Source organism: Entelurus aequoreus, linkage group LG04, assembly GCF_033978785.1.
Source record: "Entelurus aequoreus isolate RoL-2023_Sb linkage group LG04, RoL_Eaeq_v1.1, whole genome shotgun sequence".
In the NCBI taxonomy this organism is placed as follows: Eukaryota; Metazoa; Chordata; class Actinopteri; order Syngnathiformes; family Syngnathidae; genus Entelurus; species Entelurus aequoreus.
This window is the reverse complement of record NC_084734.1, coordinates 28,100,515-28,122,070: the sequence shown is the minus strand read 5'-3', so window position 1 is coordinate 28,122,070 and position 21,556 is coordinate 28,100,515. Positions and strand designations below refer to the sequence as shown.

The following is a 21,556-nucleotide window of genomic DNA, read 5'->3' as shown; positions in this document are numbered from 1 at the left end:
TATTTTGTGTTTGTGTAAGCTGACGAGTTGATATGTTCCTTTACCTCGGTGCTCGTCAGGTGCTATCATGATAACACAACCAATCAAACCAATAAACGTCAACAGACAACAGGTGTGTGGAAGGAATTTGTCTTCGGGAGTATCTCAAAACATCGACCATGCCAGCTCGCTCCAGCCAGGGAAAACAACCCAGATTAGAATGTTTGTGTATGAGTGAGCGACAACAAATTTAAACATTTCACTCTAGTTGTCTATTTCTGGTCCTCATATTCATCATACTTCGCAGAGCAGACAACTTCTCTGAGATGTTATCCAGTTTGCGATCTTGTCCAAAATCACAAAAGTCTGACAAAAAGAATTCCTCCTAACATTATATACTCAGCAGTTGAATCACATTTTGGCTTTAAACTGCTTTACTGCTGTAATCACCAAACACAGTGGGAGTTTCAATGAAAATAAACAAGAATATGATGTAAACATCATCTCTTCATTTAATTCTGCCTCGTGTCCTCAGCTGAGAAAGCGCTTTCTCTACCTGCAAAAGCACAAGGGACTCGTGTCCATCATACAAAAATTGACATTTATATTACAAAACGTGTCGGCGTCATCACTCACCGTGATGAACCAGTGTGACTGTGGACCGTATCTGAGCTGAGAGCTTACATTCATCTTGCTCGCAGGAGCCAAAGCGTGCAGATGAAGGTGAGGGACGGATGTGAAGGGAGGAATATGAAAGCCTAGCCTGCATTTTATATATGGTAGAAATATTTCAAGATGATTAAAACGTGATCAAAATACAGTACAGCACGAGGCTTACATTTACCTGATGTCTTCCAGATCTCTCACTTTGTTTCGCTCTAAGATAAGCCTTCCCATCTCTGCCATCTGCTCCACTACAAACAAATAAAGTATACACACAGGACATTATATTATGTACAAGAACGATTGATCTTTTCAAAGACAGGTCTTTTTTCATACAAAAGGCGCACCGGATTACAAGGCGCGTTAAAGGGGTCATATTATCATTTTTTGTGGTCTACATAACATGTAATGGTGGTTGCATAGATTATGTTTTACAGACCATTTTCAAGTAGCTTTCTGAGCGTCTCTTCAGGATGCGCTGTTTTGTGGGCGGTCTTATTTACGTGGCTCACCTTCGACGGCATCTTCTCTCCGTCATCTTTGTTGTAGCGGTGTAGCGTGCAAGGACGGGAGTGAAAGAAGTGTCAAAAGATGGAGCTAACTGTTTTAATGACATTCAGACTTTACTTCAATCAATAACGGACCAGCATCTCCTCATCCGTGGCTCAATAATGATACATCAACGCCGGAAATGTGTCCCATGAAAAAACGTACGACCGGAACCCTCCAATAACTAAAGTTCCGTGGGTGAATAATGTAAACCCACTACAGTTTTTAGCGCTTTGATAGCTAGTCTACTGACAGATATAAGTTAGAACTTTATGCTACTTTATATTAGAAATGGCAACAGCGGAGGATGAATGTCCCATAACAAGAAGATAGAGAAAAATAACCTTATGACTACGGTGTCGACACGGACTACAATGGCCGATGCGTGCACTTTATCAGGACTTATGCAGATCCCAAATACACATCAGCAGGTACCAGAAGGTAAAAGTTGGTTTTGCATAACATTGCGAAACGAAACGCCAGATAATATGTCTGCTAATAGGTGCCATTTTGCGGTCCTTAAGGCTGAAACGACGCGTCGACGTAGTCGACGTCATCGGTTACGTAAATACGTCGAGGCCGTTTTTGTGCGTCGACGCGTCGCATAATGACGTCACACTACCGTCATGGCGAAGCGCAAAGCAGACGATCAAAGAAGACGATGCGAGCGGTGCGAGCGAGGGGGGAAAAGCATGCCAAAAGTGGTCAAAAGTGTGGGAGTATTTCAATAAACGGCCTAATAATGTTGTTGTATGCACACTGTGTCGAGCGGAAATGGCCTATCAAGCAGCACAACGGCTATGAACAAACATTTGAAAAGAAAACCATCAACTAGTCAATCGTCCGCGCTAGCATACGTTGTCATCATTACACAAAAACATGAATGTGTCAATTGTATCTGCTAGGGGTGTAACGGTACGTGTTTTGTATTGAACCGTTTCGGTACGGGGCTTTCGGTTCGGTACGGGGGTGTACCGAACGAGTTTCTAAGCTAAAGCTAAAGTCTTAACAAGCTGCTTTGCTCCGTCTGCCTCTGTCTCAGCACGCAGCATTGTCCCACCCACACAACCATCTGATTGGTACACACAAAGCATTATCAGCCAATCAGCAGTGCGTATTCAGAGCGCATGTAGTCAGCGCTTCAGCGTGGAGCAGATAGGTGTTTAGCAGGTGAGCATCAGGCAGCGGACTCTCCTCAAATGATAATAAACACCTCCCAGTCAACTACTAGTAACATCACTATGAGCCCGTTGACCTTCTAGAAACTTAAACTGCAGCTCAGCTCACTCGCAATCCTGGCTTGAGGTGAAGGCTAATTAGCTCTCAGTTCCAGCCACATCGACCCCTTCTGAGCGCCTATTTTCAGCTGCTGGGAATATTGTAAACAAGAAAAGAACCAAAGCATGTAGACATGCTAACCTTTCTTCATTACAACTGTTAGACACTCACTGGAATGAGTAGAATTGGTTATTGTGTACTGTGTTGGACTGGATGTTTATTTTGCACATTTTAAAAGCAATACTTAATGTTTACAGTGCTCCAGAATATTTAGATTGGCACTTTTTTGTATTGGATGTTTATCTTTATTTTTGCACATTTTAGCAAATAAGCAATACTTTCACTTTTGTTGAAATGTTTACACTGTTGTTACAGAATATTTCGTTTTGCACTTTTTTGTATTGGATGTTTATCTTTATTTTTGCACATTTTAAAGCAAAATAAAATACTTTTGAAATGCTTATACTATTGCAGAATATTAAGATTTGCACTGGATGTTGACTTTTATATTTGCACATTAAAAAGCAAATAAGCTACTTTTAATTTTGTTAAATGTTAAAAGTTTTAAATGTTTACATTGTTACAGAATATTTAGTCATGTTGTTGTCAATGTTGACTGAGTGGCCATACTTCTTTTTTTTTGTAAATAAAAGCCATGCCTTTTGAAAAAACGGGCCTACATTTATTTTTTCATCTTCATTTTGAATAAAAAAATAATCGGTAAAAGGAAAAATAATCTATAGATTAATCGAAAAAAATAATCTATAGATTATAAATAAATAAAATCTGAAAAAATAATCTATAGATTAATCGATAGAAAAATAATCGTTAGCTGCAGCCTTAGCGGTCCTTATACCTGCACTTTAATAAAATACTTGTATATTTAATGCGCTGACAATCCATCAAGCGGTGCGGCTTCATAGCTTACCGAAGTCATACTAAAACATTTTGATAGATTTTTGAGCGCCGTGTGTAATGTTCTATATTTTCAATGGAACATTTACATTTTTAGTGTTGTTTACTGCCGTCCTATTGCAGTCTACAGGTATCTCTTATGTATGACTGCCATCTACTGGTCACAACGATCATTACACCATGTACCAGATAAAATTGCTTCGAGGTCAGTAAGCACAACCAGAATTATGACGTACATTAGGCATACATAAGGTGCACTGTAGATTTTTGAGAAAATTAAAGGATTTTAAGTGCGCCTTACAGTCCAAAAAACACGGTACTTTTTTCTTTATTCTGAAAATAAACTATTTTAAAAGTTCCTACCTTAAGGAAATTCTGATTGACTTGAAATTGATCACACAAATCCATCCCAACAGTCTGAAAAAGTGCTGGAAACATTTTTTTTTGTAGTTATTTTTCCCCATTCTTGTTTTTGAGTTTTCACTCCATCAACATGACTGCCTTGAAATGTCCCTCACATATCAGCCTTTAGAGCATTTTGGACCACATGGAAGTGTTGTTGACCTTTGGCATCTGCAATAATCTGAGGTTTTTTTTGTTGTTGTTGCAAAGAGAAAACAGTTTTTTTTTTACACTTTTTTGAATTTTCAGTAAACACCAAATGAATAAATTAAAAACTATACAATAAGTATTGTATACAAACACTACTAACAACTACAGTAGTTTTAAGAAGTAATGTAATCATAAGGCACAGCATTTACCTTGGACAATTGACTTCTTCCGTATCACTTTTGAGTGTCCGCCAGTAAGATATTATTTCACGTCCTTGGCTGGCGTTATCCACTCATTCTGCTTCAGTATGGTGCAGACTAGCAAGTGCTCTGCTCAAAATGTTTCACCAAGTCTGCTACACTGTGTCATGTTTTGGATGATTTATTTCTTACATTCAATGAATATCATCCACTTCTCTGCACTGTCCTTCACACCCACTTTCTTTTTGCCATGCTTGTAAATATAAAGTTGTGTCCATCTTTAGCTATAAGTTAATGCTAGTGAGGAAGACCAGATGGTTTGGTCGTATCTTACAGGGTTCACTGTGGCATTTGCTACTCCAACTAATGGCGGGGATGCTTGTAACTCTAAACATAAAACTCAGTCAACAGACAACTTTTGTCTCAAAACACCCTTAAAAGGAGACCTACTAACTTTTCTTACCTATTGGTACCTATTTTATGCAAAATCCAAAACCACTGAAGTTGGCACTTTGTGTAAATGGGAAATAAAAACAGAATACAATGATTTGCAAATCCTTTTCAACCTATATTCAATTGAATAGACTGCAAAGACAAGATATTTAACGTTCGAACTGGTAAACTTTGTTGTTTTTTACAAATATTAGATAATTTGGAATGTTTCAAAAAAGCTGGCACAAATGGCAAAAAAAGAGAGAAAGTTGAGGAATGCTCATCAAACACTTATTTGGAGCATCCCACAGGTGAACAGGCTAATTGGGAATTATTGGGTATAGAAGCAGCTTCCATGAAATGCTCAGTCATTCACAAACAAAGACGGGGCGAGGGTCACCACTTTGTGAACAAATGCGTGAGCAAATTGTTTAAGAACAACATTTCTCAACCAGCTATTGCAAGGAATTTAGGGATTTCACCATCTACGGTCCGTAATACCATCAAAAGGTTCAGAGAATCTGGAGAAATCACTGCACGTAAGCAGCAACGCTGAAAACCAACATTGAATGCCTGTGACGTTTGTTCCCTCAGGCGGTCCTGCATCAAAAAGCGACATCAGTGTGTAAAGGATATCACCACGTGGGCTCAGGAACACATCAGAAAACCACTGTCAGTAACTACAGTTTGTTGCTACATCTGTAAGTGCAAGTTAGAACTCTACTATGCAAAGCGAAAGCCATTTATCAACAACACCCAGAATCGCTGTCGGCTTCGCTGGGCCCGAGCTCATCTAAGATGGACTGATGCAAAGTGGAAAAGTGTTCTGTGGTCTGATGAGTCCACATTTAAAATTGTTTTTGGAAACTGTGGACGTCATGTCCTCCGGAACAAAGAGGAAAAGAACCATCCGGATTTTTATAGGCGCAAAGTTCAAAAGCCAGCATCTGTGATGGTATGGGGGTGTATTAGTGCCCAAGGCATGGGTAACTTACACATCTGTGAAGGCACCAATAATACTGAAAGATACATACAGGTTTTGAAGCAACATATGTTGCCATCCAAGCAATGTTATCTGCTTATTTCAGCAAGACAATGCCAAGCCACGTGTGACAACAAGCGTGGCTTCACAGTAAAAGAGTGTGGGTACTAGACTGGCCTGCCTGTAGTCCAGACCTGTCTCCCATTGAAAATGTGTCGCGCAATATGAAGCATAAAATACCACAACGGAGACCCCCGGACTGTTAAACAACGTAAGCTGTACATCAAGCAAGAATCTGAAAGAATTCCACCTGAAAAGCTTCAAAAATTGGTCTCCTCAGTCCCAAAATGTTTACTGAGTGTTGTTAAAAGGAAAGGCCATATAACACAGTGGTAAAAATGCCACTGTGCCAACTTTTTTGCAATGTGTTGCTGCCATTAAATTGTCAGTTAATGATTATTTGCAAAAAATAAAGTTTTCCAGTTTGAAAATTAGACATCTAGTATTTGCAGTCTATTTAATTGAATATAAATTGAAAAGGATTTGCAAATCATTGTAATCTGTTTTTATTTACGAATTACACAAAGTCCCAACTTCACGTGGTTCCTCCACGCAGTCCAAGTGGAGGAACGTAAATAAGACCGCCCACAAAAAAATCCTGAAGAGACGTCAAGAAAGCAACTTGAAGATGGTCTGTAAATCCTAATTTATGCAGATTTTTGACCAAAGAACCACCATTACATGTTCTGTGGACTTCAAGGAAGTGTTTTAAATGTAGAAAAAAAATCCTAATACCACCACTTTAAATTGAGATAGCACTGAATTTAAAAAAACTACTTACCGTATAAGCCTGACTGATTTGGAATTTGAATTGATTCCAGCTCAAAGTGCTTGAAAAATAATAATGTAAACATTTTACAAAAATAATCAAATAACTTGAAAAGTCAGTAAAAAAGTATTCTAATAAACAATAAATTTGTGGGGATAACAAATATTGCATTTCCAAGTAGTTCCACTAAAGGGTAATTATATAATTAACGGGAGAAAGTCACATGATCAAACAACAAAAGTGATCTATATATCTATACGGCAGGCCTGGGCAATTATTTAGACTCGGGGGGCCTAATTTAGAGAAAACAGTATGTCTGGGGGCCGCTATATCTATTTTTAGGAACACTAATACAAAACCTCACAGTAATATTTGATTGAATGCTAAAAACAATAATGACAAACCGCCTTAAAAAACAGAATGGAATTTTTAATTTTTTTACTGAATGAGACACCCAGAATGTGCATGAAAATAAAGAATGTGGGATTTACAACATTTACTATGAACGATAAAACACTGAATATTGACAACATATGAACATCACACCTCCTTTTGATCAACATATTTTACAATCAAGCGAAACGCACCAAAAATGCAACAAACACAGCAAAATATAAACGTGAAGGGTAAAAAAACCCCCACCTACAATCTGATACATCATTAAGCTTTAGAACTTTGTTGTAAACATCTCCTCCCGCGTCTGTCCCTGACACCCGCATTTCAGGCTGGCCGCTCTGGAAACACTCTGTGGAAACGCTCCCCACCCACACTGCTTGGTGCCTCGTCTGAGCTGCTGTGACTTCGATTTCCATAGTAACTAATTAGATGACCATAGTAACTAATTAGATGACCATAGTAACCAATTAGAGGACCATAGTAACTAATTAGATGACCATAGTAACTATATATCATGCAAAAGCGCAGATTCCAACCATAGAAATACTTTGTATAGTTCAAGCTTACGGTCATGTAAATTTGCTCAGGTCTGCTGTACAGTTGTTATAAATTCCCAAAAAAACATTTTGTCTCCATGATGATCTCTTGACATTTCCAATAATTAATCATGGGCTGCTGAGTCACCAATCTGCTCAGGACGAGAGAGGAAAGAAAGCCAAAATAAACATTTTACCTGTGGGAATGTTCTCCTCCCGTAAAGCTTTACAGTTGTCGATGTGAGTCCTGGTAACAATGAGGTAATGATGGCCGGCAGCCGGCTTCACATCCCGGAAGCACAGCAGCTCGTCATTCTACACACAAACAAGAGTGAAAAGACAGTAGAAAAAGTACAGCATGAAACACTTTTACTCACACTCAGGAGGATTTCTGTGTCGCTCTGGTTATTGGCTATCTGACAGAAGGGACATTCGTCGTCGTTAGAGGAGGTAGAAGTCGCCATTCATGGTTTTAAAGTTGAAAGAAAGGGGAGAATGGCAGCAGAGTGTGGGCGCGTCGGAAGGCAACACGACAAATTCAGCCGGCCTGCTGCTGCATTCACGGTGTGTCGTAAATTCGACACGCATGTCACCTCTCGTCAAAAAAACACATCAACTAGTAAATCAATATATTTGCTATAGTCTTAATTGATATCAGAGTTGTTGTATTAAATACAATATCCAAACATAGCTTTACTCACTCATCAAACATAATTTTTACACTTTCATATGTGATCTTGAACAGAATATATTTATTAATTAGACTTAGACTTCCTTTTATTGTCATTCAAATTTTAATTTTACAGTACAGATAAGAACGAAATTGCGTTGCATTAGCTCGTTGTAGTGCAGGATAAAAGAGCAATAAGGTGCAGATACAAATAAATCGATTACTGTACAGATAAATATTGCACGTTTGCATATGCATCGAAGTTTATTGATTGATTGATTGATTGAGACTTTTATTACTAGGTTGCACAGTGAAGCACATATTCCGTACAATTGACCACTAAATGGTAACACCCGAAAAAGTTTTTCAACTTGTTTAAGTCGGGGTCCACTTAAATTGATTAATGATACAGATATATACTATCAATATATATTATCATCATAATACAGTCACCTCACAAGATAATCACATTGAATTATTTACACTATTTACAGGTTTGGTTGTTATCATCAGTCATCAACAATTGAGAACAGAGAAATGGATATTGGAACAGTGTAGGTCTGACTTGGTAGGATATGGACAGCAAGTAGTGGGCAGAGAGAGAGAGAGAGAGAGAGAGAGAGAAAGAGAGAGAGAGAGAGAAATAAAAAAAAAGAGAGAGAGAGAGAGAGAGAGAGAGAGAGAGAGAGAGAGAGAGAGAGATCAGAAGGCATAAGAAAAAGTATCTGCATTTGATTATTTACATTTGATTATTAACAATACGGGGAGGGTGTTAGTTTAGGGTTGTAGCTGCCTGGAGGTGAACTTTTATTGCGGTTTTGAAGGACGATAGAGATGCCCTTTCTTTTATACCTGTTGGGAGCGCATTCCACATTGATGTGGCATAGAAAGAGAATGAGTTAAGACCTTTGTTAGTTCGGAATCTGGGTTTAACGTGGTTAGTGGAGCTCCCCCTGGTGTTGTGGTTATGGCGGTCATTTACGTTAAGGAAGTAGTTTGACATGTACTTCGGTATCAGGGAGGTGATTTATGTTATATTGTCTTATATGATCCAGCGAGTTAATCCGTTTTTGGGGGGAATTGAGGGGATAATTGTGATGCGTTCAAGAGTCTTATGGCCTGAGGGAAGAAGCTGTTACAGAACCAGAAGGTTCTGCTACGGAGGCTGCGGAACCTCTTACTAGAGTCCAGCAGTGAAAACAGTCCTTGGTGGGGATGGGAGGAGTCTCTACAGATCTTCTGAGCCCTGGTCAGGCAGCGGCTTTTTGCGATTTCCTGGATAGGAGTACTGATGATCTTTTCCACCGTCCTCACCACTCTCTGCAGAGACTTCCAGTCTGAGGCACTGCAGGCTTCAGTCCAGACAGAGATGCTGTTGGTCAGTAGGCTCTCTATAGTGCCTCTGTAGAATGTGGTGAGAATGGGGGGAGGGAGTGTGGCTGGTCTGGCGCCTCCTGAAGTCGACGATGATCTCCTTGGTCTTGTCGACATTCAGGACCAGGTTGCTGGTTCTGCACCAGTCAACCAGATGTTTCACCTCCTCCCTGTAGTCCGGGTCATTGTTGTCACGGATGAGGCCCACTACCGTCGTGTCGTCCGCATACTTCACAATGTGGTTAGTAGTGGACCTGGCGCAGCAGTCATGGGTCATCAATGTGAACAGCAGCAGACTCAGGACGCAGCCCTGCGGGGAGCCGGTGCTCAGGGAGATGGCACTGGCATACTTGCCAACCCTCCCGATTTTCCCGGGAGACTCCCGAATTTCAGTGCCCCTCCCGAAAATCTCCCGGGGCAACCATTCTCCCGAATTTCTCCCGGACAACAATATTGGGGGCGTGCCTTAAAGGCATTGCCTTTAGCGTCCTCTACAACCTGTCGTCACGTCCGCTTTTCCTCCATACAAACAGCGTGCCGGCCCAGTCACAAATTATATGCGGCTTTTGCACACACACACTAGTGAATGCAAGGCATACTTGATCAACAGCCATACAGGTCACACTGAGGGTGACCGTATAAACAACTTTAACACTGTTACAAATATGAGCCACACTGTGAACTCACACCAAACAAGAATGACAAACACAACAGAACATATACCCAAAACCCCTTGCAGCACTAACTCTTCCAGGACGCTACAATATACACCCCCCGCTACCACCAAACCCTGCCCACCCCCAACCCCCATCTCCCGAATTCGGAGGTCTCAAGGTTGGCAAGTATGGGCACTGGAGGTGTTGTTGCCCACTCTCACAGACTGGGGTCTGTCTGTGAGGAAGTCAAGCAGCAAGTTACATAGGGGGGTACTCAATCCATGGGGGGCCACTTTTTCACTTTTAGGCGCTTCCTTAGCCGTTTTTCCTAGAAGAGTGTATTAAAAACAGTTAACACATTTTACAGTCCAGGTAAAGGTGCTGATCAAATTTAAATTAGTAAATAGCACAGATAAATACATTATAGAAAAGATGACATTGCATCTAGCATATGGTGCAGATCCGGATACGGGTACAGATCCAGCATTAAATAGGACAACAAAAATACTGTTACTGTTCAATTTTATGATATTGTTTGGGATAAAAAACAACTTCATCTTTATCCCAATTTTTCACAAGGTGGGTTAGCTTTCGGTGCAAATCTGAATACGGATAGAGATCCAGGAGAGAGAAGTAAGTCCCTACTTTTTGTCAAAATTAATTGATTTATGACCCGTGACGGTTTTGAGTGATTTATGACCCGTGACTAATTGATTTATGACCCGTGACTAATTGATTTATGACCCGTGACGGTCAAAGGTCAAGGGTCAAGGTCAAAGGTCAAGGTCAAATTTCACGGTGTTAAATGATTTATGACCCTAGGGGTCAAGTTCAAGGTCAAATTTCACCAGGAAGCGGTTAAGGCCGGAACCGGAAGCTAAAACCGGAAGCGGCTAAGACCGGAACCGGAAGTGGCTAAAACCGAAAGTAGCTAATACCTGAAGTAGCTAAAACCGGAAGTAGCTAATACAGGAAGTAGCTGTTGAGTCAAAAAAATAAGATGCACATTTATTATACAGGCTAAGCTACGATATAGGCTATATTAGTGCAAATTTTGCATTAAACAAAATAAAAAATAAAAATTACAACTCTTCCGATAATCTGATTGGTCGAAACTTTTTATAGGACTCCTCCCCCTTTGAAAACAACCCGCAATTTTTTGACCAATCCACATCGGTTTTCCTTTTTTTTTTGTTTCTTTTAAAAACAAACCGACCCTGCAATTTTTGACTAAGCCACATCGTTTCCCTTTTTGAACGCACGAGTCTCTCAAACAAAAAAATATAAAAGACGTCTTTACGCGTCTAATGGTCTTGTTTGGCATTTTTTTGTTTGAGAGAAGTTTTATGTCTCCTTTTTTGTTGAGAATAATTGTTGTACGATCTTGGGTAGCAAATTATAGTTTGCTTTGTGCATACTTTTAGCTGTTTACAAATCTAATATGTCAAAAAATATCAATATTTTTGATTCAGTAAATAATGGGTTTGAGTTTTCTCTAAATCCAACATTATGTGTTATTCTAATCAATCTTTTTTGTAACACGGTTAATAACTAAAGCATACTTTTATAGTTATTTCCCCATATTTCTGCCCAACAACTCAGATATGGTAAGACTAGGGAGCAGTAAAGAATATAAAGTAATTTCTGGTCCAAAACATATTTTGCTTTATTCATTACGGATGTATGTCTCGCCACCTTATGTTGTATATTTTTATATGAGATTTCCGGTTCATTTTATCATCAATCATTACACCTACAATTTAATTTCATTTACTCTTTCAACGTCTATTCCGTCTATTTGTATTTGTGTTTTACTTTCCTTATACTGTTGCCAAATAAGATTATTTTAGTTTTACAGAGGATTAAGGATAGTCTGTTTTTTGTCAAACTAGCGGTATTTCTTCTCTTAATTTTTGTATTAGCTTCTGTGTGTTCTCTCCTGAACCAAACGCTGTATTAAGATTAGATCTGTACTGTTTTTATTGCAGCAACAGTAGAAAAAGGCATCTCAAAGAGATAGGATGATACAAAGTGTAGTAGATGGTATAAAACACACACCCGCCTTTCCTCACTTCCTACTTACTTATGGTAAATCCAAAAGGCTATGTGTACTTACCACTTCTACCGGGTAGAACAGGCAGACTGTTGATTATATTGACCACTGTTACCACATAGCCGCAGTCTTGTGTATTGTTCTAACACAAACATAATTAAAAACTCAAGGGCTGCAACGATTCGTCGATTAAATTGATTCATTCGATTTAAAAATAAAATGAAATCCAACACCATTCCTCCAATTAATACCTTTTTTAAAATGTGTGTATGTGTAATTGTTGAATACATTGTAACTCAATTCGTCATACTTTGTCTTTTTGTTTGGTTTTGGCTTCTGGGGAGGGGCACCTCTGTTGCCTGTGGAGCGGCTATTAGTCGTCCTGATTTAGGTTGGTCCACGGTCCAAACATATTTAGCGGTTTTAAATGAGAAATTAAACACGAGCAAAATATGCCATCGTTAAGTGTTAGCGACGGAGAGCAAGGTGTTAGTGTATTTAAACTCATTAAATCGGGGCCTTCAGAGTTAAGAATTTAGAAGAAGTCGTGGACTAAAATGTCTCAACTTCCATGGGAGTTCAAAAGAGTATAGATCAGGGGTTGGCGCATTAAGCCTCTTCAGAAAACATAATACAAATGGGGCATCAGCTACTCCTTAAAAAAAAAGATTTTCTGCACAATAAACATAACTGTTGGATTCCCCCAACCCCCGTACTCCATTTACTCTCTCAACATATGAATTAAAATAAATTCTACATTTATTCAGCATTCCTTTATGTCTTATTGAATTTTCGTATTGTAGTGCGGTGTTATTTTCTGTCATTTTTACATCTACCCCGAAATATTATGGACCAGATTACTACACAGGATGATGGACCACACCATGCACATTAACATATGGAATGTGGCCCATGTCAGCTCATCACGGGTCTGTCTGGAAGGAATGGCACAAAATCTTGCAATTTGGTCAAAAACAGTAAATTAGCTCCGCTTCTTCATACTCCTTCTCGGACGTGTCCGAGCGTTAATCTGTGATGTACTTCAATAAAACGCTTAGCGTGTTGGGAATAAACTGTGCCAAACAACAATAATAAACAATACAGACTTTCCCTAATGTTAAAACACAAAACAAATATGGAGGCATTGCAACAAGTTTATGTGAATTAGAAATGTTACAAAATAAAATCACATCACAGTTATTGTGACCAAAATATCACGGTTATCATCAATTGTCAAATGTGCTCGAAAATAACTAATACCTTGAAATATTTTAACAAAGTGTTATTTAAAATAAATAAACACATGTATAAAACATTAGCAACACGCCTATATAATACTTTCTTTAGCAGAACAAACATTATAAATATTTTTCTACTATTATATGCGTTTTAAAATATGTTTTTCTTTATATGTTTTAATTTGTAAATGTTTTAGAGCGTTTATTGTTAGAGGCAAAACGCGTGTTGTTTGTAAGACGTTAATGTGTTTTGTATTCCTGATGGATTCCTGAAGCTATGTACATGTACTGTTGAGTCAAAAAAAAAAAAAAAAAAACTTTTAGTCAAAGTCTGCCGGCTAATTTTGTCTACATTTCTTAACACATCAAGAAAGCTTTGGTGTTGTTTGTATTTATTTCCGCTATTTTGACCGTCCTCAAAACATTGATTACTAGTTTTTTTTATCAGCACTTTTCATTGCTATAAAATGGACAAAACTTTGAGAGTAATTAGTATTCATGTAACAACGTAACGAACAGCACATTTACGGTATAAATAAATATTTCTAAACAAAGTTGCCATCTTTATTGTTAGTTGGCACTAGGGATGTAACAATAAAGGGTATAATTGATAACCATATTAAAACGGTTAGTATTACCATTTTAAATGAAAATTATTGATAACTGCCCGGAATGACTGGTTCCAGCATGCAAGCTGAAATGCTAACGTAAAAACAAGAGACATTAACATTTTTGCCCATAAAGAAACAACATACCCCAATCTAAATTTATTGGTTCGTGATGGAAGTGGATGGTTCATTAGTCATGTTCATGGATGGTTCGAGTTTGTCCGTCTGTGCTATAAGGCAGGTCTTTACGCGTCTAATTGTTTGGCATTTTCTTTACCGATCCAAAAAAGTGGGAGATCTGTTATGGATTGGTCTCTGTGTTAAAATCAAAGGGGATTGTTCGAAACTGAAGCATGGGGTGGTCCTTTCGTCCTCCTCCGGGGGTGTGTCCTCAAAGGACAATTTTCTTTTCAACGTCAGCATGCTTTTCCAATTCCGGCCGCTTCGAAACAAGTTGTCTATCTCGTCCTTCATTTCCCCCATACGCTCGCGCCATGCCACGATGGGGACGACCACAACCGGTGTAAACACCCCGCATTCAGAGTTGAAAGTCTCCAGGGAAAAGACGTACGATTCAAAAAAATCCTGCTTTTCTGCAGGGCGTCGAGGTAAGTTTTCGACTCGCTATTTTTATAGATGGTCACCAGAGTTTCGTTAATCATGGCTAAATCAAGTTTCCGTAGCGTACTCACAAAGTCTTTACTCGTCAATTGCATCCGCGTGCACCCCTCCTCATTTGTAACCCCCAACCACATGCTTCTCACACGTCAACAATACACCCATTCATGTTCAAAATTCCTGTCTTAACAACATCCGGTTTTAGCTACTTCCGGTTTTAGCTACTTCCACTAACCACAATTGTTTTTATGCTTTTTTTTTTTGGAGAAAAATGGTTAATGTTCAAAGCTATATTGCATGGGTTTGGGTATTTTCTTTTAAAATACAGTACCTCAATCTTCATGTGTGATGGAGTACAATTTAAATGATTGAGAAGTTTATCGACATCTTAAAGAATTGAATCCATGTGATGCATTAAAAAGGAAAATGGATGGCACGAAAGCCAAAAGGCTTGTTTCCATTGTGGTCTATTAAATATTCATCACATTTGTTACATTCGATAGTAAAATATATATAACCTATAACATACACTACCGTTCAAAAGTTTGGGGTCACATTGAAATGTCCTTATTTTTGAAGGAAAAGCACTGTACTTTTCAATGAAGATAACTTTAAACTAGTCTTAACTTTAAAGAAATACACTCTATACATTGCTAATGTGGTAAATGACTATTCTAGCGGCAAATGTCTGGTTTTTGGTGCAATATCTACATAGGTGTATAGCGGCCCATTTCCAGCAACTATCACTCCAGTGTTCTAATGGTACAATGTGTTTGCTCATTGGCTCAGAAGGCTAATTGATGATTAGAAAACCCTTGTGCAATCATGTTCACACATCTGAAAACAGTTTAGCTCGTTACAGAAGCTACAAAACTGACCTTCCTTTGAGCAGATTGAGTTTCTGGAGCATCACATTTGTGGGGTCAATTAAACGCTCAAAATGGCCAGAAAAGGAGAACTTTCATCTGAAACTCGACAGTCTATTCTTGTTCTTAGAAATGAAGGCTACTCCACAAAATTGTTTGGGTGACCCCAAACTTTTGAACGGTAGTGTATGTATAAAACATTACGTACATTTTTTTTTTATATAAATTATGTACACATACACATTATACATGTCAGGGGGGAGAGGGGGGGGGGGGGGGGGGTTCTATACACTATGTAAATGACTATGCACATGTTAAAAAATATATATATGCACTATAACCACATATAAACCTGCTTGATGCTTCGAAGAGTTGCTGGGGATCAATTTTGGTTCAGATCAGGTAGAGGTTGAGATGAGCCAGGATTTTATGGAAGTTTTAAAATTTAGTAGGGAAGTTCGAATTTTAAGGTCTGTTGGTAGTGCATTCCACTGTGTGGTGGCAAAATAGTAGAATGCATTTTTTTCCCATGAGTGTCTTGAATTTGGGGTGGGGGGCGAGGTCTTAGGAACTCCTTCTCCTGTAGTACCTGTGAGCATCACTTACTCTGGTGAAATAGTTGGACAGGTACTTGGGGACAGTTTCTCTGAGTATTTTGAATACCAGGCACATTGCAATTTGGTGTACTCTTTCCTCAACTCTAAGCCATCCTAATTTCATAAATTGGGCTTGAGTTAGAGGAGTCCTGTATGGGAGGTTGAGCAGGAGACTCACCAGCTTATTTTGGGAAGTTTGCAGTTTCATTTTTAGTGGCTTGGGGATACTGGTGAACCATGAGGTGCAGGCGTAGTCAAAATGACACTGTATTTGGAGTTGATCAATTTAAAATAGGATGTTTTGCCCTGGGTTAGAGGTATGGGCTCTATTGGAAGCCATTCTAGTTAATACAAGATGTCTACCGCTTCATAAAACTGTCCCCAGTATACTCACATTAACAAAAGACGGCGTTCCAGGTAGGAATTTATACAGCATGCTTTCTGATATCCTACTAGCCGGGGCCAGAACATGGAGGTGGAGGTGTCTCACTGAGATGTAAGGAGGTTGGTGGAATCCCAACCTATGCAAAACAATTATAAATGAAACACCCGAATCTGTCAAAAACATTACAATAAAACACATTTTTGAAGGAGTGCTTCCACCTGATATCCTTCATATCCGTGACACCGCTGCCAAGGAGTACTGCTCTCGCCATATCAGCCATGCGTTCAACTGGGAAATAAATATGAATTTTTCCATAGTGTATGTCTTAGATATGAAGTACAAAATGCAATGCATGTGTATTTAGGGTCATCTTAAATGGGGACGGCGTGGCGAAGTTGGGAGAGTGGCCGTGTCAGCAATCTGAGGGTTACTGGCTCAATCCTCACCTTCTACCATCCTAGTCACGTCCTGGAGCAAGACATTTCACCCTCGCTCCTGATGGGTCCTGGTTAGCGCCTTGCATGGCAGCTCCCGCCATCAGTGTGTGAATGTGTGTGTGAATGGGTGAATGTGGAAATAGTGTCAAAGCTTTGTGTTCCTTAAAAAGGTAGAAAAGCGCTATACAAGTACAACCCATTTACCATTTAAATGCAGAAACAGTACAACAAGACAACAGTGGAATACTAGCACACTACCTATTGGCAGTTTCATAGGAGGTACTGTATGGAAAACACACTTACTGAGTTTGATGTGTCCATTGCTCAGCGAGAAACAACTTTCTATGTGCTGAATGGGAACAACCAGGTAATGATGAGGAGCAGCAGGGCAAATGTCCCGGAAACACACCAGATCCTCGGTCTGAGAGGTTAATGTAACACAGAACGGTATTTTACATACAGCTCCTGAACGCACCACTAAACAATCCAGCTGTATTGTAGCAGCATTTAAAATATTTGTTTTATCTATGATTAATTACAATGTTTGTTAGATTTACTATACATATATTATATATATATATATTAACTAAAAGCACTGTAATAACACGTTAATTAGTGAAACATAAAAGTATAAAAACTACAAATTAAACTTATTTCCTGGTCATGTTTCTGCGAAACGAAACCGTACAATTTCTTACCTTTTTTAAAACGTCCGCCTCGTCGTCTTGGCCCCTGGCAATTGAGCAAAAATCACACCATTCGTTTCTATTTTCTTCGGTGTCGTTTAAGTCCATTTTTTGGCGACCACACTGACACTTCCTGCTTTCCCGGTTACCCATGACGCAGAATCACGAAGATCGTTGATGGCTGCGAAGACGATGACCGGCGTTGAATGAATAAAAGTGTTTGTAAATTGGTACGGACCAATAAGAACGTTGCTTTTACAGATTCGTCATCCTGTTTCAGGTACATACTTATAATAATTCCATCCGTCCATCCATTTCCTAGCTTGTTGTAAATAAGTTACCAGTAACCAAAATGTCATATTTTCTGTTTTTTGGAATACAGCAACAATACACTGATTATATACAAACATAAAACACACATTTAGTGAATGTAATAGACACAGTATGTACATGTATACAACATTTATTCAGGCTTAAATGTAGTTGCCATAACACAATAATAATAATAAATAGATCCTTACAGAAGACAGCAGTTTGGGATTCACAAGAAAATAATACTTCAGGTGCATTCACAGTTACAACACAAGAACAAAACTCATTTACACATGGAGTGCTAACTCATTACAACACTGATGTATGTAGAACAATATATCCATACTCACTGCACGACATGATTAAATGTATTTGTGTGATCTAAATTTTTTGTTAGTGGCATTTGTAGAGTGCATTGACTGATCCCTTTTCTTTTGTAGTGGTGTCTGGACAACATTCAGTAACATTACGTTTTTTTTCTCCAAAGAAATGCTAAATTACAGAACTCCACAATACAGCGTTAGACTGGTTTTAAATCCTGTAGTGCAAAACGTGATTCTTTTGCGGTAGGGGTGTCCAAAGTTCAGCCCGCTGCATTTATTTTATTTTATTGGACCCTGGCATTGTCTAAAAATAAAATTACATTCTACAGAGGGGGATGAGAGCCTCACAGAAAACAAAAATAATACACCAAGTTGACACGTGGAACTCTTTTTCTTTGAATATATTTACCTGCTTAGCATCTCTTCTTTAAATTGTTAATAATAATAATAATAATAATAATAAGAGGTTAATTCTATGAAAGTGGCACGGCCCTACGGGTAAAAACATTTGGACACCCCTGTTCTACTTGCTTTAAAACAAAACAAAAATCAGTGATAGAATTCTAGTGCTTGTTGGGTTACGTCAGTCCGCTGAACAAAATAACATCTCAATAAAAATAAACAATAAAACAAAAAACTTATGGAAAATAAAAAATCCTATAAAAATGTGACAAGTTCACACAGGAAAAGAATATTTGGTCGATGCAAAAATTGTTTTGGGTGGAGGGAATGAAAACACTTATTGTGATGTAATTCAACATTGTTTCAGTTCGAAAGTCAAAGTAGCATTTAGAGGAAGTGCGGCATTTGTTAAACAAATGAAATGGTGAATGGTCAGAAACCTTTCTAGACTGCTACAGTTTCTTCCAAAATCAGTTCCTGTACATTCACACGATTGCTTTTACTTTTAAGGACAAACAGCCCTCTTCTTTTTTTCTTCATTTCTCACAATGTTGTGGCACTAAGGCAAGTCTGCAAATCAGAGGGAAACCTGGAGACTTTTGAAGGTGAAAGGCAGCTAATTAACCGAGAGCGACCAGACAGGGGCTTACAATCACGTGACGCTGACCCTGCCTTCTTGAAACGACTGCTTTTCACCACCCCCTCACGGATCGCATCGCATCAAATCAGGCAGCCTAGTTTTACCTACAAGCTGTGCTGTAAAAGGATTTGTGAGAGCAGAATGTGAAGCATGTCTGTGGTAGGCTTGAAGGCTGGGGGGAGCTACTCAAAGCTCCACACCTCCAGACTGTGGATGTTGAAGTCCTGCCGGGTGGAGAGTGGCTGGTTGTTAAAAGTGGCGCATTTGGTGGTGGTGCCGCGATACAGCTCGGCATCAAGCCACAGACCCAGTTGACCACTTAAACGGCAGGAGGTGGAAAGAAGAACAAGTGTGTGTCAGTAATGTCCGTTCACATTAAGACAGTGGTGTTATAGCAATACTTTTATTTATTCATAATACTGATTATTACAACATAGTAAATTATCCAAACTATAATAGTTTTATTTCATACATACATACATACATATACATACAGGTAAAAGCCAGTAAATTAGAATATTTTGAAAAACTTGATTTATTTCAGTAATTGCATTCAAAAGGTGTAACTTGTACATTATATTTATTCATTGCACACAGACTGATGCATTCAAATGTTTATTTCATTTAATTTTGATGATTTGAAGTGGCAACAAATGAAAATCCAAAATTCCGTGTGTCACAAAATTAGAATATTACTTAAGGCTAATACAAAAAAGGGATTTTTAGAAATGTTGGCCAACTGAAAAGTATGAAAATGAAACATATGAGCATGTACAATACTCAATACTTGGTTGGAGCTCCTTTTGCCTCAATTACTGCGTTAATGCGGCGTGGCATGGAGTCGATGAGTTTCTGGCACTGCTCAGGTGTTATGAGAGCCCAGGTTGCTCTGATAGTGGCCTTCAACTCTTCTGCGTTTTTGGGTCTGGCATTCTGCATCTTCCTTTTCACAATACCCCACAGATTTTCTATGGGGCTAAGGTCAGGGGAGTTGGCGGGCCAATTTAGAACAGAAATACCATGGTCCGTAAACCAGGCACGGGTAGATTTTGCGCTGTGTGCAGGCGCCAAGTCCTGTTGGAACTTGAAATCTCCATCTCCATAGAGCAGGTCAGCAGCAGGAAGCATGAAGTGCTCTAAAACTTGCTGGTAGACGGCTGTGTTGACCCTGGATCTCAGGAAACAGAGTGGACCGACACCAGCAGATGACATGGCACCCCAAACCATCAGTGATGGTGGAAACTTTACACTAGACTTCAGGCAACGTGGATCCTGTGCCTCTCCTGTCTTCCTCCAGACTCTGGGACCTCGATTTCCAAAGGAAATGCAAAATTTGCTTTCGTCAGAAAACATGACTTTGGACCACTCAGCAGCAGTCCAGCTCTTTATTTCCTTAGCTCAGGTGAGACGCTTTTCGCGCTGTTTCTTGGTCAACAGTGGCTTGACACGAGGTATGCGGCAGTTGAAACCCATGTCTTTCAAGCGTCTCTTGGTGGTGGATCTTGAAGCACTGACTCCAGCGGCTGTCCACTCCTACTGAATCTCCCCCACATTTTTGAATGTTTTTTTTTCCACCAGGGCGCGGTGATCCCTATCGCTTGTACACTTTTTCTGACCAGTTTTTCCTTCCCTTTGCCTCTCCATTAATGTGTTTGGACACAGAGCTCTGAGAACAGCCAGCCTCTTCAGCAATAACCTTTTGTGTTTTTCCCTCCTTGTGCAATGTGTCGATGGTTGCCTTTTGGACAGCTGTCGAATCTGAAGTCTTCCCCATGTTTGTGTAGGCTTCAGAACTGGACTGAGAGACCATTTAAAGCCCTTTGCAGGTGTTTTGAGTTAATCAGCTGATTAGTTTGTGGCACCAGGTGTCTTCAAAATTTAACCCTTACACAATATTCTAATTTTGTGACACACGGAATTTTGGATTTTCATTTGTTGCCACTTCAAATCATTCATCAAAATTAAATGAAATAAACATTTGAATGCATCAGTCTGTGTGCAATGAATAAATATAATGTACAAGTTACACCTTTTGAATGCAATTACTGAAATAAATCAAGTTTTTCAAAATATTCAAATTTACTGGCTTTTACCTATATATATATGTTATGTTATGTTATGTTATTTTCATTTATTATGCGCCCCCCAACCAACTGTTACATCAGCCCGGGGCGCAGCCCGACTGGAGAAACAAAAAAACAGAAACAGAGACTGAGACACACAAAGGAATCTAAACTAAACATTTAAGACTCACAATGAAAACATAGATTAAAAGTCATCTGCGGTAAAAAGGTGAGTTTTAAGCCGTGCTCTAAAAGAGTCCAGAGTGGTGGCGGACTTAATACTCAGGGGGAGCTTATTCCACAACCTAGGTGCCATCA

At 39.1% G+C, this 21,556-nt stretch overlaps 2 protein-coding genes across 9 annotated transcripts in view; both read right to left on the bottom strand.

The window, feature by feature from the left end:
• Window positions 1-468: 468 nt before the first annotated feature.
• Window positions 469-17,686, bottom strand: LOC133648429 (adenosine 5'-monophosphoramidase HINT3-like). Of its 2 annotated transcripts, XM_062044506.1 has the most exons (8): window positions 17,511-17,686; window positions 17,116-17,233; window positions 16,594-16,663; window positions 16,385-16,511; window positions 7,509-7,626; window positions 824-893; window positions 616-742; window positions 469-535 (listed from the first exon to the last, which is right to left on the bottom strand). In XM_062044506.1, the coding sequence occupies exons 1-8, from the start codon at window positions 17,649-17,651 to the stop codon at window positions 488-490; spliced, it is 819 nt and encodes a 272-aa protein (XP_061900490.1). In that variant the 5' UTR covers window positions 17,652-17,686; the 3' UTR covers window positions 469-487. The 2 variants fall into 2 exon arrangements, with proteins under 2 accessions (XP_061900490.1, XP_061900491.1); XM_062044507.1 differs by lacking the exons at window positions 16,385-16,511; window positions 16,594-16,663; window positions 17,116-17,233; window positions 17,511-17,686 and adding an exon at window positions 7,689-10,111.
• Window positions 17,687-17,951: 265 nt separating this feature from the next.
• LOC133648424 (nuclear receptor coactivator 7) overlaps window positions 17,952-21,556 on the bottom strand; it is a 125,111-nt gene continuing 121,506 nt past the window's right edge. For all 7 annotated transcript variants that reach the window (XM_062044495.1, XM_062044493.1, XM_062044492.1 and 4 more), the window contains one exon: window positions 17,952-19,493. In XM_062044495.1, coding sequence (XP_061900479.1) covers window positions 19,358-19,493 — 136 coding nt within the window. In that variant the 3' untranslated portion in view covers window positions 17,952-19,357. The remainder of the gene's footprint in view (window positions 19,494-21,556) is intronic.